Source organism: Oxyura jamaicensis, chromosome 5 (genome assembly GCF_011077185.1).
Source record: "Oxyura jamaicensis isolate SHBP4307 breed ruddy duck chromosome 5, BPBGC_Ojam_1.0, whole genome shotgun sequence".
Classification (NCBI taxonomy): Eukaryota; Metazoa; Chordata; class Aves; order Anseriformes; family Anatidae; genus Oxyura; species Oxyura jamaicensis.
In genome coordinates, this window is record NC_048897.1 from 1,432,746 (window position 1) to 1,453,090 (window position 20,345).

The 20,345-nt window shown below is 41.4% G+C and overlaps 1 protein-coding gene across 1 annotated transcript in view; it reads right to left on the minus strand.

The window, feature by feature from the left end:
- Positions 1-7,203, minus strand: part of PRMT3 (protein arginine methyltransferase 3) — a 58,564-nt gene extending 51,361 nt beyond the window's left edge. The window contains exons 1-5 of the mRNA XM_035327534.1: positions 7,058-7,203; positions 6,892-6,974; positions 6,029-6,078; positions 4,621-4,723; positions 2,995-3,142 (exon numbers count right to left, since the gene is read on the minus strand). Coding sequence (XP_035183425.1) covers positions 2,995-3,142; positions 4,621-4,723; positions 6,029-6,078; positions 6,892-6,974; positions 7,058-7,203 — 530 coding nt within the window. The remainder of the gene's footprint in view (positions 1-2,994; positions 3,143-4,620; positions 4,724-6,028; positions 6,079-6,891; positions 6,975-7,057) is intronic.
- Between the last annotated feature and the right edge of the window lie 13,142 nt (positions 7,204-20,345).

Below are 20,345 nucleotides of genomic sequence, written 5' to 3' on the forward strand. Positions count from 1 at the left end.
ATGGAAATATCTGGGTGAAGCTAACTCTGAGCTTAAAATTCACGTTATTTTAATTCCCTTTTTATTCATACGCCATGCTTGTTTTCCTCTTGTACTCCTTATATGTATGCGATGTTCTCACTTCTCCAAAAAATAACCGATAAACATTTTGGAAGAATTTTAGATGAAAGAACCCATACCTACGGTTTTATCATGAAAACTAAAATTAAAGGTTGACAACTGCGCAATTCATATAATGTTTTAACTGACACTTCAATATAAAACCAAGCAGAAGAGCAAAAATGCTTCACTCAAACAGTATTCCTTCAAGATTTACAGTCTGACCTAGAGCACTCCAAAGCAGCCAACACTGACCTTTAACTGAAGCCCTATTTTCTTCCATAGGAATCTACAGAAGCTCCAGGTAACACCTCGTTACCAGTACCATCCTTACAGGACAACAAAACTACTATTTCAGTCCTGACATTTTAAATATTTTTTTGTTTAGTTTGGATGGGGAAGAGAAGGTAAGGTGTTAAGGGAGCTCACGCTACAAGGCTGTTGATATTATAAACTTCCTATATTTCCTGACATACAGGTAGGATACAGATCTTATTTTTAACATTGCTCTTTACCAAGCCAGTTCATGTTTTTATTACGTTTTATAAAAACTTAAGTTATAAAAATAGCAACTTAAAAAACTTAAATTATATAGCATACAATTAAAAGTAACATTTTGTACAACTTAAACCTAATTTAAAATTTAAAATTACTTGAAAGATTCAGCCAAGAGTTCCTCCAGCCTACGCATGCAACACAAGTACCAAACAAAAAGTCTAGATGCAGAGATTCCCTCTACCTTTTTAATCAAGAAAAATAAAAATAAAAGCCATAATCTCTGAACAGGTCACAGATGGAATAAAAGAAAAAAAATCAGATATATGAGCCATGCTCTTTTATCTCTAAATTACATCAAATGCTAATAGTGACCTGATTTATATACTAACCGTTACCATTTGTGGGGAAAAAAAGGCCTCCAACTACATGTTTTTGAAATTGTACCCCCTTCCATTTCATCACAAACAAGTCTGCTGAGCCTGGAAAGCTTGGAGAAACGTTTCTGCATACATTATTTTATACTCATTTAGTAGGTGTTCATATATCCTATTACAACCACGCTTAGAAGGCAACAATCTGTAGGGAGCTGTGTGACTGATCCTGACCAGTCATTAAAACATCCAACATTTTTTCCACACCTTCAAGAGCAACATCTGCACAATACAATCACACTGCAACTGAAACAAGTTACAGTTAGTCTCCCACAAAAGGTATGTAGGTAGTTGAAGCGTGAGAAAGCTCCTGGACCTAGCTTTAACTCCTGAAGCCAGTCAACCAGGCTTCTAAATACTGGTATACGCCTATTTCCGTGACAGAAGACAGTAGAAAAATGAGTTCCCCTAGATTAAGGTACCTTTTGCTATTCTTGCTCCACATTCCACTTATGAGCTCCTTTTATTCTGCTGAAGGGAGCACTCTATCATCTACCTGAAAGGAACCATCTGTACATTGTCTCTTTCAATAGAGTAACCTACAGCAGAAATCAGCATCACTATGAATTACAGCATGTAGGCTAATACAGTGCAGCTGCCCAAAATTTAAAACTGATCTGCTTTACCTGGTCTACATTTGGCTATTTTTTGCTGCCAGCCCATCCCTGATGAGTCAAAGAGCCTGCACTCAAAAAGAACAACTGAAGAGCCCCTTTTACACCAACAGGTAATTTGCTAAGCTAACCTCCAAAAGAAATATAGAAGGCTGATATAAGTTTAGAGAGTTGGAAAGAAATGGCAACTGAAGACCTGAAAATGTTTTTTGCTTTAAATGAAAAAGAACCAGGGTAAAGAGAGTCAGGCAAGACAACATCCAGTTGAACAACTTTGCTTAGTGAAAAAATTGCTCTCGTTCTCATTGTTTATGATGAATTCATGCATAATGCACACACATGTATGAGAGAAGAGCCATATGCTTCAAAGTACTAGTTGCAGAAATTAAACCTTATTTAAGACAAAACTGTCCATTTTGTACATGCCTAAATAACTGGGGGTAGATAGGACTTGAATAGAACTTAGTTTAGTATACTCATTTGCTAACAAAATCAAGTATGTACTCTCAGAGCATACAATAAGCCCTCAAATGTCTTTTACAAAACAAGCTTTTTTCTACTTTACCTCTGAACAGAAAATTGTAACTTGTTTTCCTAGGTCTGTTAAATACATTTTCAGTTTTTCAGTGCCCGATCACTGTAGCTGTTATCTTGAAATAATGTTTTCATACAACATTTAATCCAGTGTAATCTCATAAGAACATTAAATTCCCATCTTATGCATGAGCATCCATCCGTTTTTTTGAAGACCTCAAGATTTCTAAGTATTAGATACAACTATTGGGATGCCTAGATTTCTGTTTGCGATACATTGAATATTCTTACTAATTGAGCCCACGCTGAGACTAAACATAAAAGTATCTGAAAAGTTGGTGTATTAGATTTCATCAAGGGTTACTCCAAGATGGAACTAGATTCCAATGTAAAAACAAGTGGAGGAAAAAAAAAAAAAAAAAGAAAAGACATTTCCAACTTCTGCCATTGTCTTTCAAAATGTTTAAAACCCTGTATTTGAATTGTGAATACCACCCTTTTCTCCACTGTGCTTACCTTCAATATTTAAATTTAGACTAGTAGAAATGCGTTTGAAAAACAAAGAGTGGTCTGAAGTAAAATACGTTTCAAATGTGTGCTTATGCAGCTTTCCTAACTTTGCTTTTTTCAGTTGCGAAGTTTTTAGTTTCCTTATAATCTACGAGACAGAAGTGAAGCCAACATCTATTCCCAGCACAATATATTAATTTGGTTCCATAGTTACATTCTACCACTTCTTCCAATTTCTTGGTATTTAAACATGAACACCTCACCTTGTCTAAAACATCAAAGAAAAAAAGCCTCAAGTTCAAGCTTACTTCATTTTTTGAAGATCTTCTTGTGCTCTAGCCAAGGCTGCTTCTGCGAGTCTTGCTCTGTGTTCTGCACATTTTAATTGTTCAAGCACTGTCATATCATTTAAACCATTAGAACACACGTTGGCGGGTTCACACAGATCTTCTATATCTGATAGGGAAAAAAAATATGCTCATAAATGCATTATGTTACCAACGTTACTATTTGTGTCTTTGGACAATTTGCAAATACAGCGTGTTTTAGAAGAAACATCACTGAGTTTGACAGGACTAACTGCAGAACACAATACTACTCACTGAAAGCATGGTGTCGGAAGTGAGCTCAGTTAACAAAGCAAATAAATCCAGTTGGACTTCTTCAGATAGCTGTGTTTGATAATTGATAAATGAGGCATTAGGTTAAGCTTTAGTTACAGTGCTACTCTGTATTTTTCCACATACAGAACTCAGAAGAGCGTAAGTAGAAGAAATCTAGATGACTTTGTTTTTAAGTACCACAACTCAGATTCAGCAGTAGGACCCACTCACCTCTTGCTAAATGCACCTGGTGAATTCAACAGGCATCAGTGCATAAGAAAACAGCGCTGCTATGTTTCTGGATGTAGTATGAAGCTACTGCCAGCTTGTCAGGCAAGAGACTTCATTAAAAATAGAAAACAAATCACTGCTATGCTTATCTTTTAATGATGGACAACAAACTACTTGTTCTATGAGACTGAAACAAAACCAATATTTACAACACAATTTGCAGATGCTCATATTACCTGTAACTCTCAGCAACCACTAAGGCAGCTGAAAGCACCAAGAACTGCAGAAGACACTAACATGAGCACAGAGCACACATTAGACTGTAAAGTACACAGTGAAACTTGAAATCCCTGAAGTAACCAATCAATGTCCTCTAGCATGGATTATCTGGGCCACCAGGCAGCAGGGCTTGTTTAGGAAAGGACAGACTATATGGAATAGAAAAATTACACAAGCGCCGAGTACCTTATAGTTTTGGGGAAAGAAAGATGCACAATGAAGTACCAAACAGAGACAGAGTTGGAAGATCATAGATAGCAAAAGTAAGTTCAAAAGTCAAACAATTTCCTCAAGACCTTCTAACAAACAGATCATTAAAACCACTAGAGGCAGAAGTCTTCTAGGCAATTGTATTACCTTACACTTGGTTGGTCCAAAGGCCCAACCTAAAACATATGAAGCTCTTCAAACAGCAGATTGCTTGCTCCTCACTTGTACGCTTTTGATTCAAAGCACCTGATTTTAAGTATTTGCATTTAGAAGCTTTATAAGCCTCATACATCCTCCACAGAAGTTTAGGTAGAGAGCCTCTTTGACCTGCTTCATTACCACATAAAGCACCTCAGCAATGACCGTCATATTTATGATACGTGAATGCAGAGAATAAACAGAGCTATAAACACCTCAGCCATTAAAAATCAGCATATAACGTGTGGTAAAAATACCAGAGTGACTGAACGTCACTAGTTCAATTATTACGTGGACTTTCTCAAGTACTCAAGTTCATTTAGGAGTAGCGATGATGCTTTCTGTGACACAAACTCTTAATATCACATTTACCCCACGATACAGTGTAATCATACTGAAAAGCAGTTAATTTACCGAACTGAAGCAGGAGATCATCTTCTAGCTCTGGTTTCAGATACTCCTCTCCATCCCAAGGCAGTGGGCTGCTGAGTGATTTCAAATATTCTGCTGTTGGTTTCTAGAGAAAACAAGAGCTTGGGAGTTTCTTTAAAAACACCAGACCTTCAATTCCATTCGCAAAAACAAGGCACGGGACTCTTCTTCCACCCATTAAAATAAATCCTGTATTACAGAAGTAGTTTTATAGCAAATACCAAGAAAGATCCTGCTTTAAACCTAACTAGCAAGAACGATAAAGAAATGAACTTCTGGCTTCCATCGGGGCTCTGACATCAAGCATTCACATTAGCACGGTGACACCACAACCATGGTGACTAAAAGAAGAGCATAAAAATACATTTTTAAGTTAGTCTGTGTTGCTAAATCCAGAAAGTTACGGGATCATGGAACTCAGTACAAGCAGTGAAGCACAGCAGACTGCCAGACATTGAAGGGCACCTTCAGGATTACACTGTATAAAATCAAGTTCACACAGGTGTTCATCTGTGTCAGGCTCACAGCTTACAACAGAGGTAATCAATGAAACTAACGTCCTAACTGCATAAAGTCTTTTTACGTGCACAGCACCTTATAAAAATGTTACATTCTCTCTTGTTCGCATTTGGCCAGGTAACACTTTTTAGGAAAAGGAGAGGTTAGATTCTGGACCTCAGTTTTTCCATTTGCATGACTTAACCTGTAGCAAATTATACTGTAAATAACTGTTGAAGGATTTAAGTAGAAGATTAAAGATTCAAGTAAAAAATGCCTGGTTAAGATACTTTTCAGTGTAGACCTAAGGATTCCTGAAACAACCAAAGAACATACATCAAAGTCACAATAAAGTAAAACGTAGCCAAGCCCAACTTAAAATTGTAGGTTCACAACAGCTTTTCTGATTCTGATATTTTAGCAGAGATTATATTTACATTCTGTGCTCAAGTGCTGTCCTTCCTAGCAGTGTGGCAGGGTTCCATCCAGCTCATGTTCCTAGGAAAGATTCTTTTGCACCAGCACACACGAGAACTAACAAACTTAGCCATCAAGAAGTGAACCCATAACCTGAGCGAGACATCAAGTCAAAGGCCAAGACTAATTAACAAAGCCATGTGATACAACATAGTGTGGACTTTTTGCAAGTATGAAAATTCTCTTTTGGAAATGATATAAGCTGCATTAATTAAATATATTTAAAATTAAAACAACTTCATAGTTATGCTTGAACCTAAAGAAACCAATCGATAGCTATTTTTTGGTAAATTCTTATTTCCAGAAATAGAATACAAAGTTTCACTCAGTTATTAAAAAAGCAAGCTGAAAACCTTCCACCTTGATTTTGCATTCTCCAGACATAACTTACGAGAGTAATACAGGGCACACTTACCTTCCGTCTAATAAAGTTTATTAGTTTAACATATCCATAGAAATCTAGTCCTGAAATGAAAGAAAAAAAAACAAGAAACAACTCGTGTTACAGAAAATTCTTGTGTTTTACTATCATATGAATACTAACTGTTCAACTGGCCAGCAACCCATTGGGGTGTATGTTATTACTTAACGTCATCTTCCTATCTTCATTTCCCATTTACCATTTCACTCTCTAGGAGCAAACCAGGACCCTTCCACCTTCAAGATACTTTCGCCACAAACTAGGAACCGAAGACATGAAAACTGGGCTTATGACAAAGGATTTCCTTCATTTGGCAAGCAACTCTACACCCGGACATTATCTCCTACTAGGCTGCCTTGTTGGTATTTTAGGCTGTTGTACTCTTTTGTTCCTATTTTCAGCTCTCTGCTTAACGAAAAGTAAGCTGATCCTACTAACTGAGAATACACCTTGATACTTATTTTATATTGCCATCTAGCTCAGAAATAGCGATAGTTTACATGTAATTTTGTACTTTCCTTGAAAACAGAGGATATACCATCTAAACTCAAAATCCTTTCCAGTGTGTTTTGGACTGCAAGCAGGCCAGATCTCACAGTTTTACCTGCAGATGTCCAAATGCTTTGCATAGCTCCCATGCCCTCGTCTTTCCCAACTTTTTAATGCACACTCTCAGAACAGTTTTCTTTCCAATCCTGCCTCCCCGCGTCCCGCTACAGGCAGCAGGCTGTGGGTTAAACTCGGCAGCTGGGCGCTGGGCTAGCCCAGCCCGCGGTGCCCCCCCGGTGCCCCCACAGCCTCCCACACGCCCCTCCCTCCCCCCACCACCTCGGTCTGAGCCGTTAAGCGTCGCTCACCGTGCTGCCAGGCCGCCTCGCGGACGTCGAAGCCGTGCTGGGCGCTGCAGTGCGCCAACGCCTCCCCGGCGGCGCCGAACACCCTGCGGGCACACAGCCGTCAGCCGCCGGCACCTGCCGGCCGCAGCGCTCCTACGGGGGGGGGGAAGGGGGGGGGCAGGCGGACCTGGTGCAGAAGAGGCATTGTGCCGGCGGGCCCTCGGCGCCTCCCTCCTCCTCCTCTTCCTCCTCCTCCTCCTCTTCCTCGTGGTCCCGCTCGTCGCCCCCCTGCCCCCCCCAGCCGCCCCCGCCGCCCCCCGCCCTGGAGCCCATCCGCCCGCCGCGCCCCACGTGCGCCGCTTCCGGGCCCCCCGCGTCAGCAGCGCGCCCGCGGGGGCGGGACCGAGCGGGGAGACGGGGAGGAGGGGGGGGGACGGGGACGAGCGCGCCCCCTGGCGGCGGCCTCCCGCGCGCGGAGCCGAGCGGGGCGTTTGGAACGGGCCGCCGGCCGTTGCCGCCCGCTCCTGCCGCGGCGCCATCTTGTGGGGCGAGCCCGTCACGGCCCGTCGCGCACAGCGGGGGGCCGCCACCGGGCCTTCCTCTCCCTGCTCACCTCTCCGCATGGCGCACCCGGAGGCCTCTGCAGCAGCGAGCCTCACATAAATACAAGTGGTTTAAAGCACATAAATACCGAAAAGCTAAGTTCGTGGCTCAAGGCAGCTACTGTTTGTGGCGGTGGGCAGGAGAGCTTACACCACAGCTCTTCTGCATCCTCTCCACAATTTGGGCCTGAGGGAAACACGCCTGTCCCTTCTGCCCCACACAGGGCCCTGCATGCATCCCAAGGGCGTGCCCCAGGCTCACAGAGTGATGGATTTCCACCCTCAAGCAGCAAAAAGCACTGAAATTCCCATCTGTGCTATTGCAAACACTTCCAGAAATACAAGAACTCCTTTTGCTAACTTCTCGCAGCTAACAAGAAAGGCTTTTAAAAACAGTACCCGTCAGAGAGATGAGACTTGCCTGGATCTTGCACCATTACGGGCAATCCCAAACCAACATGAAAAATCTACACACGGAAACTGATTTAAAATATGACCAAAACAAAAGATTTTAAAAGGAAATTTGTTTTAAGAGCTACAAGAAGTCTCCTTCACAATTCCTGCTTTGTTTTTAAATTCGCCATCCATTCAGAATTACTTCTGTAGATACAGTGATATAACACAGATTCTTCAAATGCTGCTTAACCGTCTAAAATTAAACTCCTCATAGAATTTTTTCCTTTCATAGCAATTCATAAATACTCATAGGAAGCAGTGTGAAATGCTGGCAAAATACTACATGCCCCTAACGTACCCCAGAAATCTAGGCAAGCCAGATGCTTCTGCCTTCTCCCTGAGCAGCGTCTGATCCAGTGAAAGAAATGGCACAACGATAAAACACACTTTTCCTCTACTCTTGCTCAAAGAGCTAATCGCAGAAATAGATTCAACAGCCACTGTTCTGTAAGTAGTCCCTGGGCTGATAGCAGCAAAAGCAGGAACAGCAGCTTCTTTGTGTTTTACTGAAATTCTCCCCCACTGAAGGGGCAAGGGGTCACTGATTGCATAGTCTTTGCTCCATTGCACGCCCTCAGCTATTGTTGAGTCCGCTCAGAGAGCAACAGACTGAATGTGCTGCCCAGCCTTGTAACCAAATCTTTTTTTTTTTTTTTTTTTTTTTGGTCATTGCATGAATTAAGATTCTCAATAAATGTAAAGCACCTGTTCATTTGGAACCATGTATATAACATGTTGGGTTACGACTGTACGAAGACTGTACGACAGCAGCAGCATATAGCTTGCACCAGTACCTCTTGAAATATGATCATCTTTGTTACCATCTCCTAATCCTTATAAAGGGATTTGCATGGTACAGGAAGATTTACAATGTAATGGATTACTATTTTATAATCCGGACCAAGGGGAAGAAACTTCAAATATTTACAATTTTTTAATGCATTTCAAACTTTTTTTTGAAGCTCTGCAAACACAACAGTGGACAGGCTGTCAGAGTGCGTTCACACACCAAGTATGGTATTGTCATATCACTTGTAGGCTGTATTGCATCTGGATTTCCAAGCATGTGTAACTTCATTTTCTACCTGCGTCACCACAGTGCTTGTCATTACTCAAGAGCACAGAAAGTGTGTTAGCAGAAACTGCATACAGAGCAAATAAAACATTTTTGAGAAAACTATTATTAAACAGCTATTACTTTACCCTGTATATGGAGGGGCGTTAAAAAAATTAATGATAGCAAACCCAATTGCTTCTCAGTTGCATAGGTCTAAATATATGTAGCAGAGTGACATTCTTCAATTTTAACCACTCAAGTTCTCCAGCAGAACAGATAACGAAGCTCAAGACAAAACAATTTTTCAAAAGCATTTTCTATCTAGAAAGCCCAGATGATCTGAAATGTTATCCTATACCCCCCTGATACTAAACCCAGCCTGCTACGTGTACGTGCCAAAAACGATACTCCCAAAACCACACAGTACAATGGGAATTACTGTTTGTACTCAGTCTTCCCATCCCAGTTGGTTGCACATTTTATTAAACTGATTATGCACACTGGCTTTTTCAGTATGTCTTTGTGATGTGTTGCAAGGAGGAGGTTCTCACAAAGCTGTCACTGCAATGGCAAGTGTAGGTACAGCAGCAGTAGGTGCAATGGAAGGAGGTGCAGAAAACTCATGTTTTGCAGGGGGACATCACTGCAAGTAAAGCATCATTAATGGCAGTGATCTCCTTATACCTTTATTCCCTCTCAGCTGAAAGGTGAGTTTAGATTTTGTTAATTAAGAGCATGCAAAGATTTAAATGAAGCATCAATCAGAAAAATTTAGGGCCATTTAGCATGCAGAGGAAAACAAGCTGTGATACAGAGAAGAGTAATAAAAATATTTTTATAATTATCATCAGGGGAAAAATGATTAATATTGAAAGCAGGACCACTAATCTCGATTTACATGCACAGTCAGTTTTTAAAATTTGAAAATGGTGGCCATATTCCCCTTAATTCTGAAAGGAGATAACTGGGCTGTAAGATATTTTTTCATCTGGGCAAACACCCAGGGGACCCTGTGTAGAGCTCATGCAGACACTGGGGTACGGTTAGGATTAGGCCTGAGAGAGAAAGCAAGCCTAAATCTGCAGCTGGAGTGGGGCTGGACAGGGGCTGCCAATGAAAAGTATTGGATGCAAAAAGAACCGTGCTGTTAAGTTTTTCATCTCAGCAGGTTCCTGTTGGCTTTCCGAGCGGCGCGTTGCCCCCCCCCCCCAAGAAACAATTCCCTCTGAAATTATGGTTAGGGTTAAGTTACTAAGTATGGCGCTCACTATGTTACACGGATCATTTTCACCAGTCACTCCCTGTTCTTTCTCTGTTTTCTCTGCTTTTACATTCTAGCAGCATTTCTCAGCCTGTCAGAAAATCAACAGAAACCCAGAGCATCTCTTCCTATCCATCACCCAGTCCCTCTGGAACTCAGAGCATAGCTTTTATCCTTACGTGTGAATGTTGTTTCGAGACACAGAAAAGATGACCCAACACCTTTTTGCTACCAGGCAGAGGAGTCCTACCATCTCCAGTGTTCACTCATCTGACCATTTGCTACCCTGATTTATCTTCCAAATTGGCTGAAAACTAGCCATTTTTACACCCACCCACCTGTGCTTGCCAAGGTGGCACAGGGAAGTGCACCGCTGCTGCAGGGGGGCTGAAGTGGCCCGGCGTCCCTCTCCCTGCTCCCCAGCTGCGAGGTTCAGTTTCAGCTTGGAGGAATGGCAAATAGCAGGAATGTACGGCCTGAAATGCAGCACTGTTTCTACAGACACTGCTACTGAGCAGTTTTCGATGAGGGATTGAGCAAAACCAGTCTCTGCAAGCCTACGGTGAAGAAAAATGAGTTGTACTACTTTGAGATACAGTACACACAGGAGTGCCTCCATGAAACATGCATTGTGCAGCACCTTGAGGAGCACAGGACGAGTTCAGGTGCTGCAGACTGTGCCCAACTGAGCTTGGGAAAAAAAACAAAACAAAACATCGTAGGGGCACAGAAAGTAACAACTTCACAGTTACTTTCACTGTTCATGTCCAAAAGGTAAATGCAGACAAAGCTACAAGTATGCGTGTTAAGGATGAGCCAGTGTTCAAAGACAGATTATATTCAAGTAACAAATTCAGACTTTGTTTTTAATCTTTAAATATCTGTGTTTCCACAGGGAAAAAAAAATAAATAAATAAAAATACTTGGCCTCAGAGTAAAAAATCGTTTTTGTAAACTACAAAAGAAATCCTATTCTCATCTGAACTAAAATCAACTGCTTACCTTAGGACACATCTTTACCGTGAAAAAAAAAAAAAACATGGTCTCAATTCATTCTCAGCAAGAACACAAGTGAGAACGGGCATTTTGTGGCATTCAGATCTGCAAACAGGTCAAACTAGTGGAACTTCTAGCTCTGTACATTCAAAACAAACCCTCAAAAATAACTATTTGGGACATAATATTTTTTACATATCTACAAGATACTTAGTGTCACTGTACCAGATGCCAAGTATTTTGACAAACTGGCTGTCAACACCTTTTCAAAGTTCCTTTGAAACCTAAGCCCTGAAAACATCAAACCCACCACGAACAGCTTGGCTCTGTATTCATGGGGAGAAACTAACTGAAGCAAGAAGTTTAGTAGTGCCAAAAACTGGGATCAAGTTGTTTGAACCCTAGATAGCAGTATTTTTTTTTCCTGAACAAAAATTAAAAATCATAAATGAAAAGAACATTAGTACATATTTTCATAGACATTTAGGGAATCTAGTGCTTAATGCGTAGATTTCCAGGGTTTGATAAGGATATCTTTAAAATCACACCTGAGATGGAAGTAGAGGAAGAGTGTGAAATTTTGTAGATTATAGAATAAAAGGGACCACATAATAGAGTCATATTTCTCATGTCTTTTACAAATGAAGTATGATTTACCTTTGATGTGTATTAGATCATAGCACAGACCTTTCTCTCCATTTTGGTGGATGTAATAAAAATACAAGAATTCTTTGTATAGCTCCACTCTCCCTGACTGCCCCAGCAGAATGAGCAACAATACTGATGAACATAAACAGACAAGTTAGAAAAAATCAGGGAAAGAGAAAAAAAATCAAAAAGCACAAACGAGCGTAGGACCAGATGCGTTGACAATACTTTTCTTACAAAACTGCTTTTGCTTTTCCAAAGGCATCAGGAAGTATAAATCACGTTACAGTTTTTACAGGTAAGTTTCTTAGTTAACAGACTGTTAATTTAGTTGCTTGCAGCAAGTGACCTGTGCTTCCGTATCTAGAAAAATGACAGAATTTACACAGCGATTTTGCCAATGATTGGGAATATTTCAGGAGTTCAAGGTTTCACATTGAAAAACTTTGAAAACATTTTCCAGAAGATACCAGACAGTTTGGGAAAACTCTTTTCTTGGAGTTGAACTAGGTACACCAAAAGCTTCTCTCAGAGGTTTAAAGAAAAGTAGGAAGAAGAATTGTTTAAACCTGCACATATAACGGGAGTAAACAATAGCACAACGTAAACAAGTAATCAAAAGATTTAAAAAATAAAATAAAAACCAAGTAGGTAAACTAAGGTACCTGTTGTAAATCACAGATATTAAGTCGCATTAGCTAGTATTTAGATTTTTGTGCCAGGTTTTTCTAAGTTGTCTTGCTTTAGCTTTTCTCTTGACAAATTTTTGCCTCATTTCAGTAACATGAAAATGGAAACGACCTTCAGTAAAAGTGCAAATTGTCCTGATAAATATTAATTTCAACTTTTTTTTTTTTTTTTTTTTTAAAAAAAAAGGTGCTCGTTTGAGGTATTATGAGTAGTAGCTATGTGTGTTAAATCTCCCATTCTTTGCACCAGCTTCTTTTTTAAAAAAAAATAAATCAGCCAATCAGGAGTGCCTAGACCGACGCTGTCTCCCTCAGCTAATCCAAGGCCAGTAGAGGGATAATTTGATTAAACTGAGACCCTAATTTATTTAGCTTTAGTTCTGGATCAACCTCTTCTTAATAGAGTGCTGTCGTCTCCAATTGTTTGATGAAAATTAAAGTGACATAAATACCATGGGACTTTTTCAATCTGATTAGTCAGCTAACTTGCATCAATACTACCCCAGCCATCAGGCGCTGGCGTCCTTCCTTTCACCAGCCTCACTAACAACTGACAAGTTCTCCTTGAAGAACAGGCACCCACGCTGCCACTCAGACCCCCACACTTAACCCATCATCCGTCCTCAATGGCTCTTGTTTGACAAGGTGCCCACACCTTTCTCCATTGCTGTTCATCAGACAAAGCTAAATATTGTTTTATTAGCAATCAATAGCCTGTTAATCCCAAACGATTTCGCAAATCCACTGAGCTCTCAAGCTGATTATAAACGTTTGGTGTTTTTTTTTCAAGCTGCTAAATTTCAGATGGATTTTCTCCTCTCCTCCTGACCCTCCCGCTCTGATATGGGACATTGTAGCTGCCAAGCAAAGCCACAAAAGCAAAAGGGGTCCGTTGTCTTTAACGTTGCCTTTAACTGGACGCTTACAAATGTCACAGTTTTGCAGTTTAAACCTAATTAAACCTATTCCACCAAGCCCTCAGCATACTTACTGGCTTCTCCACTTCCCATCCAACAGTTTGAAACTTAAGAATAAGAGAGCTTCCGAGCCCTCCTTTTTTTTTATGGCAAGATGGCAAATTTTTTGCTCAGTCCATGGGCTGACAAATAAGGAGTGAGGAAGAAAAAAGTCAGCTTCTTTGATCTGCAATACATAACATGCTAATAAAGCTACCCGTTGCACCACAGGATTATGTACCAGTCACAGCCAAAACACTTGGGCAGGCCTGGTACACCCTGAGGTTCCCTTTGTTTGTGTATTGGGTCATGGATGGTATCTGCTTGGAGGCACATGGAGAGACCAGCATCAGAAACACACTTCCTCTAGGGTTTATCCATCTTCGCTTATGCCTACTGTTTGCCTGCCTTTACTCTAGAGATGTTACTCGTGCTAGCTGGTAACACAACGAAGGTCCATCTGGGTTGTCTGCTGGCTCTGCAGGACACGCTTCCTCTGTGACAAGGGGAAAAGAAGGACTGCTGTGAAGTAACACCTCAGCAATGACTGCACATATCCTGCCCCAAACCAATCTTGAAATAGGTGGTCTTCACTCCTCAGTAGGAGAAACTTAGCTAGTAACAGGTTAGTCTCCTTGTTGGCACTGAAAGATTTAACTGAAAAACCAAAATGGACTGAACACATTTTATGCTCGCTGTGCAGCCGTACACACTGCATATACCCAAACATACATTACAGGCCCAAATTTTGTATTAAGTAGGAGAAGAGAAGTTATTTCAGCTGACTGAGACTCATCCTCTGGGATATCTACTGAAACAAAAACAGGTTTTCTGTTTCATCAGCCTTGACAACCAAGTGCTGGTTCTGAAATGGATTATAAAAGTCATGTTCTGGAGGCAAAGTTCCTAACTGGTAACTTCCAGAAGTGTTCCCCTGTATCCAGGCACAACAAATGTGAATGCTTCTGCTCAGAGCATCATGTTAAAAGAGCTCCAGAGTGGACTGTATAATATCTGTTTTAAATGGCTCTTTCATATAAGCTCAGGTCTTTCAAGGACTTGTCTCGCACTCTGATACATTCTTTTTGTTTGTTTTGAGAAATATCTATCCTAAAAAGCTATCCATCAAAAGATTGGAACATGTTGACAAAAAATACACCTACACATTATTTTCATAAAGTTTGACATTTTAGATCTCGGGCACTTTGACCAGAACTTGTAAGTTTTTGTGAAGCCAAATAAAGCAGAGGGTGTTTTCTGTTTGCACTCCCTTTTGGCTACTGTGTATGACTCTGCTCTGTTTGCCAGAGGCAAAAATGGGCTTAAAGGGTTGAAGAATGTTTTTCAGTTTTGCATTCTTAACAACAAGGATTAGCAAGAAAGACTTTTAACACTAATGCTCACCTTACTACAGTAAGTACTTTATGTGGTTTAAAATCCTCCTCAGAAGGCTGCATTTCTAAGGGTAGCTTTAGCAAATTTTTGCCGATTCAAGATTTGAACAACTTTGTATTGCTTTTGCATTCTAGGATACAACAATAAGCATTTTGTGCAAACTCTTCCAGGGCTTCAGTGCGTTCTCAAGCTGGCTGCTCTGCATAGCAATGATCATGTTGTTCTTTAAAAATTATAATTAAATCTGCAAACGTTCTGCTGTGCAATAGCATGCACTGTTTGAAACCTAGAGCAAGGGTTAGCTGCTTTTCATACAATTATTTTAATCTAATAATTTGTTTAAATATATATATTAATTATTTCACCTAATTACTCTGTAAGAAGTATTTGAACAGTTGACAAAACATAAGGAATAAAGCCTGAAAGGATTTTCCTTTACAGCAAAGTAAGAAACCCAACATCCTGTCATCAAGAGGTGATCGGTATCAGCAGGCAGAAAGAGCTGCCTAGCTGCACTGTGAGGTCTGGATATGTCCCACGTGCAGCAGCTTATACAAGCAAATTCGGGTGTAGCAACTCTATGCAGAGCAGCACAAGACTCTACACTCTTCCATTTACTCAAACACACAAACAGCTGTTCAATTCTTGCTCAAAACGCTTGACCTAAAAGATCTTTAGTGTTTTGCACTGAAGGCAGCATTTTCTGTGGAAAAGTAAAATAACAAATGCATGAATTTTCTAATGAAAACGGAAGTCATAAGTTTGCAAGTACTGACTGCACGTCAAGCCTGAAGAGGCTGCATTTACCGAAGCATTTTGTTTTGAGTTGGAAACCAGCCCTGGGGTTGTGAATTCCTGCAACCCCCACTAAAACTTTCCACATCTCACTTCTGTTTAGTGATCTGCCCCTAACAACTTACTTACAAATTTAAATATAACTTTTTTTTTTTTTTTTTCCTGTGAGGCTAAGAAACACTATTACTCAAGAGTTCTTCCCCAGAAGAATAATCCATGTGAATCAGTGCAAATTGTCACAATTTAGAATAATTCCCGTGGTGTTTCACTCAGTGCTAGGGGTCACCTGCCTCCACAAACTGAGCGTTCATGGATGCTCACGCCCCCTGCAAGTTTAGGTCACCCTACTTTTTTACTGGAACTCTTTGACTGGTAGCCAAGTCACACATCTGGAAGCTACGGCAGATGCTCAGCAGCTGTTGTCCAAGTTACACGGGCAGGAAGGAGATTTACTGACTAGCTCGGGCTGCCCAACCCCCTGCTCCATTTGTATGGCAGCACTCAGAGCACAGCGGACAGTGCGGCTGTGCAGTTTTCCCATTAATTCACCAGGCATTTGCCTTTCTTAACCGTGGTTTTGGCTAGGTACAACTAGGTTTGCTGAATGGCTGTATCATTTGTGTGTCAAAGTTCATCCTTCTGAACTTCAAAAGCCTGGAACTGAACAACATGGTACCTACAGAAGCTCAAGACCAAATCTGGACCCGGATCCAGTGCAGAACTGCACTGTGTCAGCAGTGAATATAATTCCCAAGCAGGTTCAGTTGGATATAAAATAATTCAATAGAACTAAAATTGAGTTTCAGTGCCTTTAAAAGTAGTGTTTTATTTTGTCTTTCAGCTTCCAATCTGAAGTATCTGACAACAAATAATTCTATTAATGTTATTTTCACATATTTCCCCTAGGAAAAAAAAATCTGTGATTACAACAACGTGAAAGAGTCTGTCTTGAAAAAAACGCAGAATGAAAATTGCCACTTTTACGTTACCATTATAGCAGACTGGTACAAGGCTGTTTAGCTACTAATACTTTGCTCTTTTATCCCAAATCTGTGCCCTTTCGCCCCAGCAGCCCGTATGCCCCTTAGCAAGTTCCTGCGTTCCACCTTTTGTCTCCCTCTCTCACCGTCTGTTGTCATTATTTCTGTTTTGCTAGATACAGGTCTCTGTGCTTGCCTTCCAGGAGCCCAACTCATTGGAAAGAGAAATTACCAAAATACACAGGCACAGGAAGAGGGAGGAGAGCCCTGCTCAATATGCGGCTTGGGCTACTTAAAGGAGAGCGGGTGTGACCCTCCAGTGAACCCCTGATTTGTACACAGCAAAGGGCACCAGATAACAAGCAACAATTTGCTATATATTGGCATCGATTTTCCTATACTATCTACTTATTCTTGCAGGCCACTCTGATTCCTTTTAAGTGTACTGCTTGCCTTTTTAAAATGAGTTGCTCTTCTGACACCTATCCTCTCAGGAACAGACCGTAAATCTGTTACAAAGCCCATTTTTTGAATGCTCAGAAACACTCGGTGAGGTTTCCCCTCTGCCGGCAGCCAGCCGGAGCTGCCGTGAGTGGAAGGGGCTGGCCAGGGGCCTGCCCCACCGTGGGCAGCACCAGGGAAGGGACTGCTGGCTCACCCGGGGGCTGTCACCCTGTGACAGCGTTTTGTACCCCTGTGCGGCTCTGCCCCAAGCTGGAATCGGCCAAGCCATTCGCTTCTGGGCCATGGAATGCAGCCATCCTTGAGGCAGCAAATGCCGCGGGAGGGCTTTGGCTAAACCCCATGGGCTACCAGCGCTGACGGCAGTAGACTGGAGGCTGTTGAGCACCTGCCTTTGTGTTGTACGTTTTTGGTTTTCAGAGGTGTCAGCCTTCTCTACTTTTAGGACATTTCTGAATTTCCCAAACACAGCATTTTGGATGACCACGAGATACAACTGGGCAACCTCACATCAGCAGCTTTCTACCTCTGCAGATAGTCTCAGTGATGGGTTCACAATCCAAACAGCCAGAAAGCGGTCTGGATACCCAAGGTCTCTACACAAGGCTTCATTGTAGCCTGAATTTGCTGTGCATAAAAGCAGATCGTGCATAACTTCCAAAATATTCCAGCAAGGAATGCATACTTGGAAAACAAGGTTTGGAGTTAACACTCGGAGCAGTTCGATCTGACTAGTCATGTTTTCTGTACCGTGTGGGTGAAACCGGGAGCAGAATGTGCCCTGAACAGACTGAACAGATTTGGTTATATGCCCTCCTAAGCAGCCGGGCACAGGAATCACCGGACTTTTTTTTTTTTTTTTAGCATTCTTTGTACCAAACTAGACTCAACTCCATACCCTGAAAGTGTTTCTTGCCCGAATCGTTTTCCTTCACACACAGTCTTCCTCTGAGGACACAGGGGGGCAGTGCAGCTCTAATTTGGATTCAAGCATCTATTAGATGGTCTGCTTAATATACAGCAAGCTCAGCCCAGATCCAAGAAAAGCCCCCATCCCATTTAAAGGATCACTTCTACTATTTCTCTCACTACTGCACACTGCAACCCGCAACTACTTACACCTTTTCAAACAGAGATGTCTTCCTTAACCTCCACATTTGCACGAAATATATTTAACGCCACAGGGAAAAAATAAGAATCAATAAATTCTCTTTTTCCCTAAATGCAGTGAAGAGGATCTGAAGAGGATCTATTGGTGCTACCAGGGACCACGTCCTGGAAGGTGCTGATTATCCACAGTCGCTCTGGAGGCCACGACCGCTTGGAAGTGCTCAGACCTCCTGGGTCAGAACCCAAAAGCAGACGGAGCACGTCTGAAACCGACCTTTTCAACGCCCCGAGTAACAGCTCAGCAGGATAAAGCTCTTGGAACTTCCTTGGGACCGCAGCAACCACTCACTGTTCCTCCTCACACGCGTCCCGCAGTCCTGCACCTGAGGTCACCCTGAGGCAGGGGTTACTGCAGAAGCCTTTCACCTGCAGCCAGTCCCGGTCAGGAGGTGAAGTTGAAATAAATCACATCCTTTTCTCACACGTCCCTCGGCCTTTTTCAACATCTTATAGTAACTGTAGAACTCCATCGTGAGTTATACAGAGGCAGAGCTTCTCAAGAGGCTTTAGAACTGTAATAAAAAGGCAATGCTAAACGATGGCAGTGTACTGTTCGTCTGTTTTGTTTTTTGAGACAAGCTCATTGCTAATGGAATTAATTGCTTACTGGACAGAAAGACTAAAAGTTCTGCCCACGTTTTGATGTCATCTTTACCGAGGAGGTAAAATATTCTGTTATTGGTCAAAAAGCCATTACTACAACTAGTAAACCAAACCAAAAAAGAGGCGCGTATTTTTACAGGCTAACTCTGCTTTCACAGACTTTGTTGCTGACATTAGTAAAGTCTGATCTCTCTTTGTCATGCTCTCTTCAAACTTTGTTCACGTCTCTCACTCTGGAAGCACTACGTACCAGCCCTGTGCTCATTTGGTGTTTTAGACCTAACTGCCCTGCACATAAACAAACTGCTGGACTCAAAGACATCATAAAACAGGATTACAAACTGATATATAAATATATTTTAGAAATTTTACTTGAGGTAGAAGCAGTAGCTGTATGGTTTTAAAACGTATGAAAGAAGTAAAGGAGCTAGCCTCTTTAAAAAAAAAAAAAAAAAAAAGTGATATTTTTTCCTGATCGCTCTTTCAGCAGATTTGTTCTCCATTTTGATGGGCCAGCCAGGAGGTTCAAATTTCCTCTGTAAAATGTATTTCATTGTGCTTAATTAAGTTTATTCATTTTATGGTGTTCCTTCCAACTAAATACATTAGATAAAAAGCATTTTGCAATGTAAGTACCTAATGCAACCCAAACTAAATAGTCACTGAAGTAACTGGGTAGTTTGGGGCAATAAAGATCATCCTGTTTGGGGCAATAATTTGTGTTTTTGTTGCCCTTTTTTTTTTAAAAAAAAAAAAAAAAAAGCACACTGAGGCAAAGGAAACTGGTGAGAACAAAAGTCTGTTGTTATCAGGATATTGACTTTAAACAGGCTCTGTGGGAAACCCCATTGCCGCTGCAGAACCTGAGGAATGTGGTGTTTTTGAAACCTCCGCAGCACTACTCAGGGTCTGGATCCTGGCGCATATCGTAGCGTTGAGAAATGCTTCGAGGCCACAGCACTCAGCTCCATGAGCGGGGTGGCATCCTACCAGCAGTACCGCAGAGCATGCACAGCGTGCTCTGGCAGTACGCAGCATCTCACAGACTCTCTTGCAGCCACATCACTGTAGAAGAGTTTGTGCAGAAATAAGTCTTATTCAGGAAAAAGTTTTCATTCAGTTCTGAAGATCATCCATTGCGGCACTTCCTAGGCTTTTTCTGTTTCACCTTTTTCATGCGTGGTTTTGCTCTTTGGGATTGTGTATGTTCATAGAGAGATATACAGAAACTTTTAGAAATGATTCATTATATTTGCAGTTGTACTATTTAACGACAGCCAGCTACATTTTGGGGGGGGGGGGGGGGGGGGGGGGGGGGGGGGGGGCAAAACACCAAAGGGAAAAAAAAATAAAAAGAAAAAACCCAAAAAAAAACAAACAACCGTCAACCGGAACCCGGGGGTGG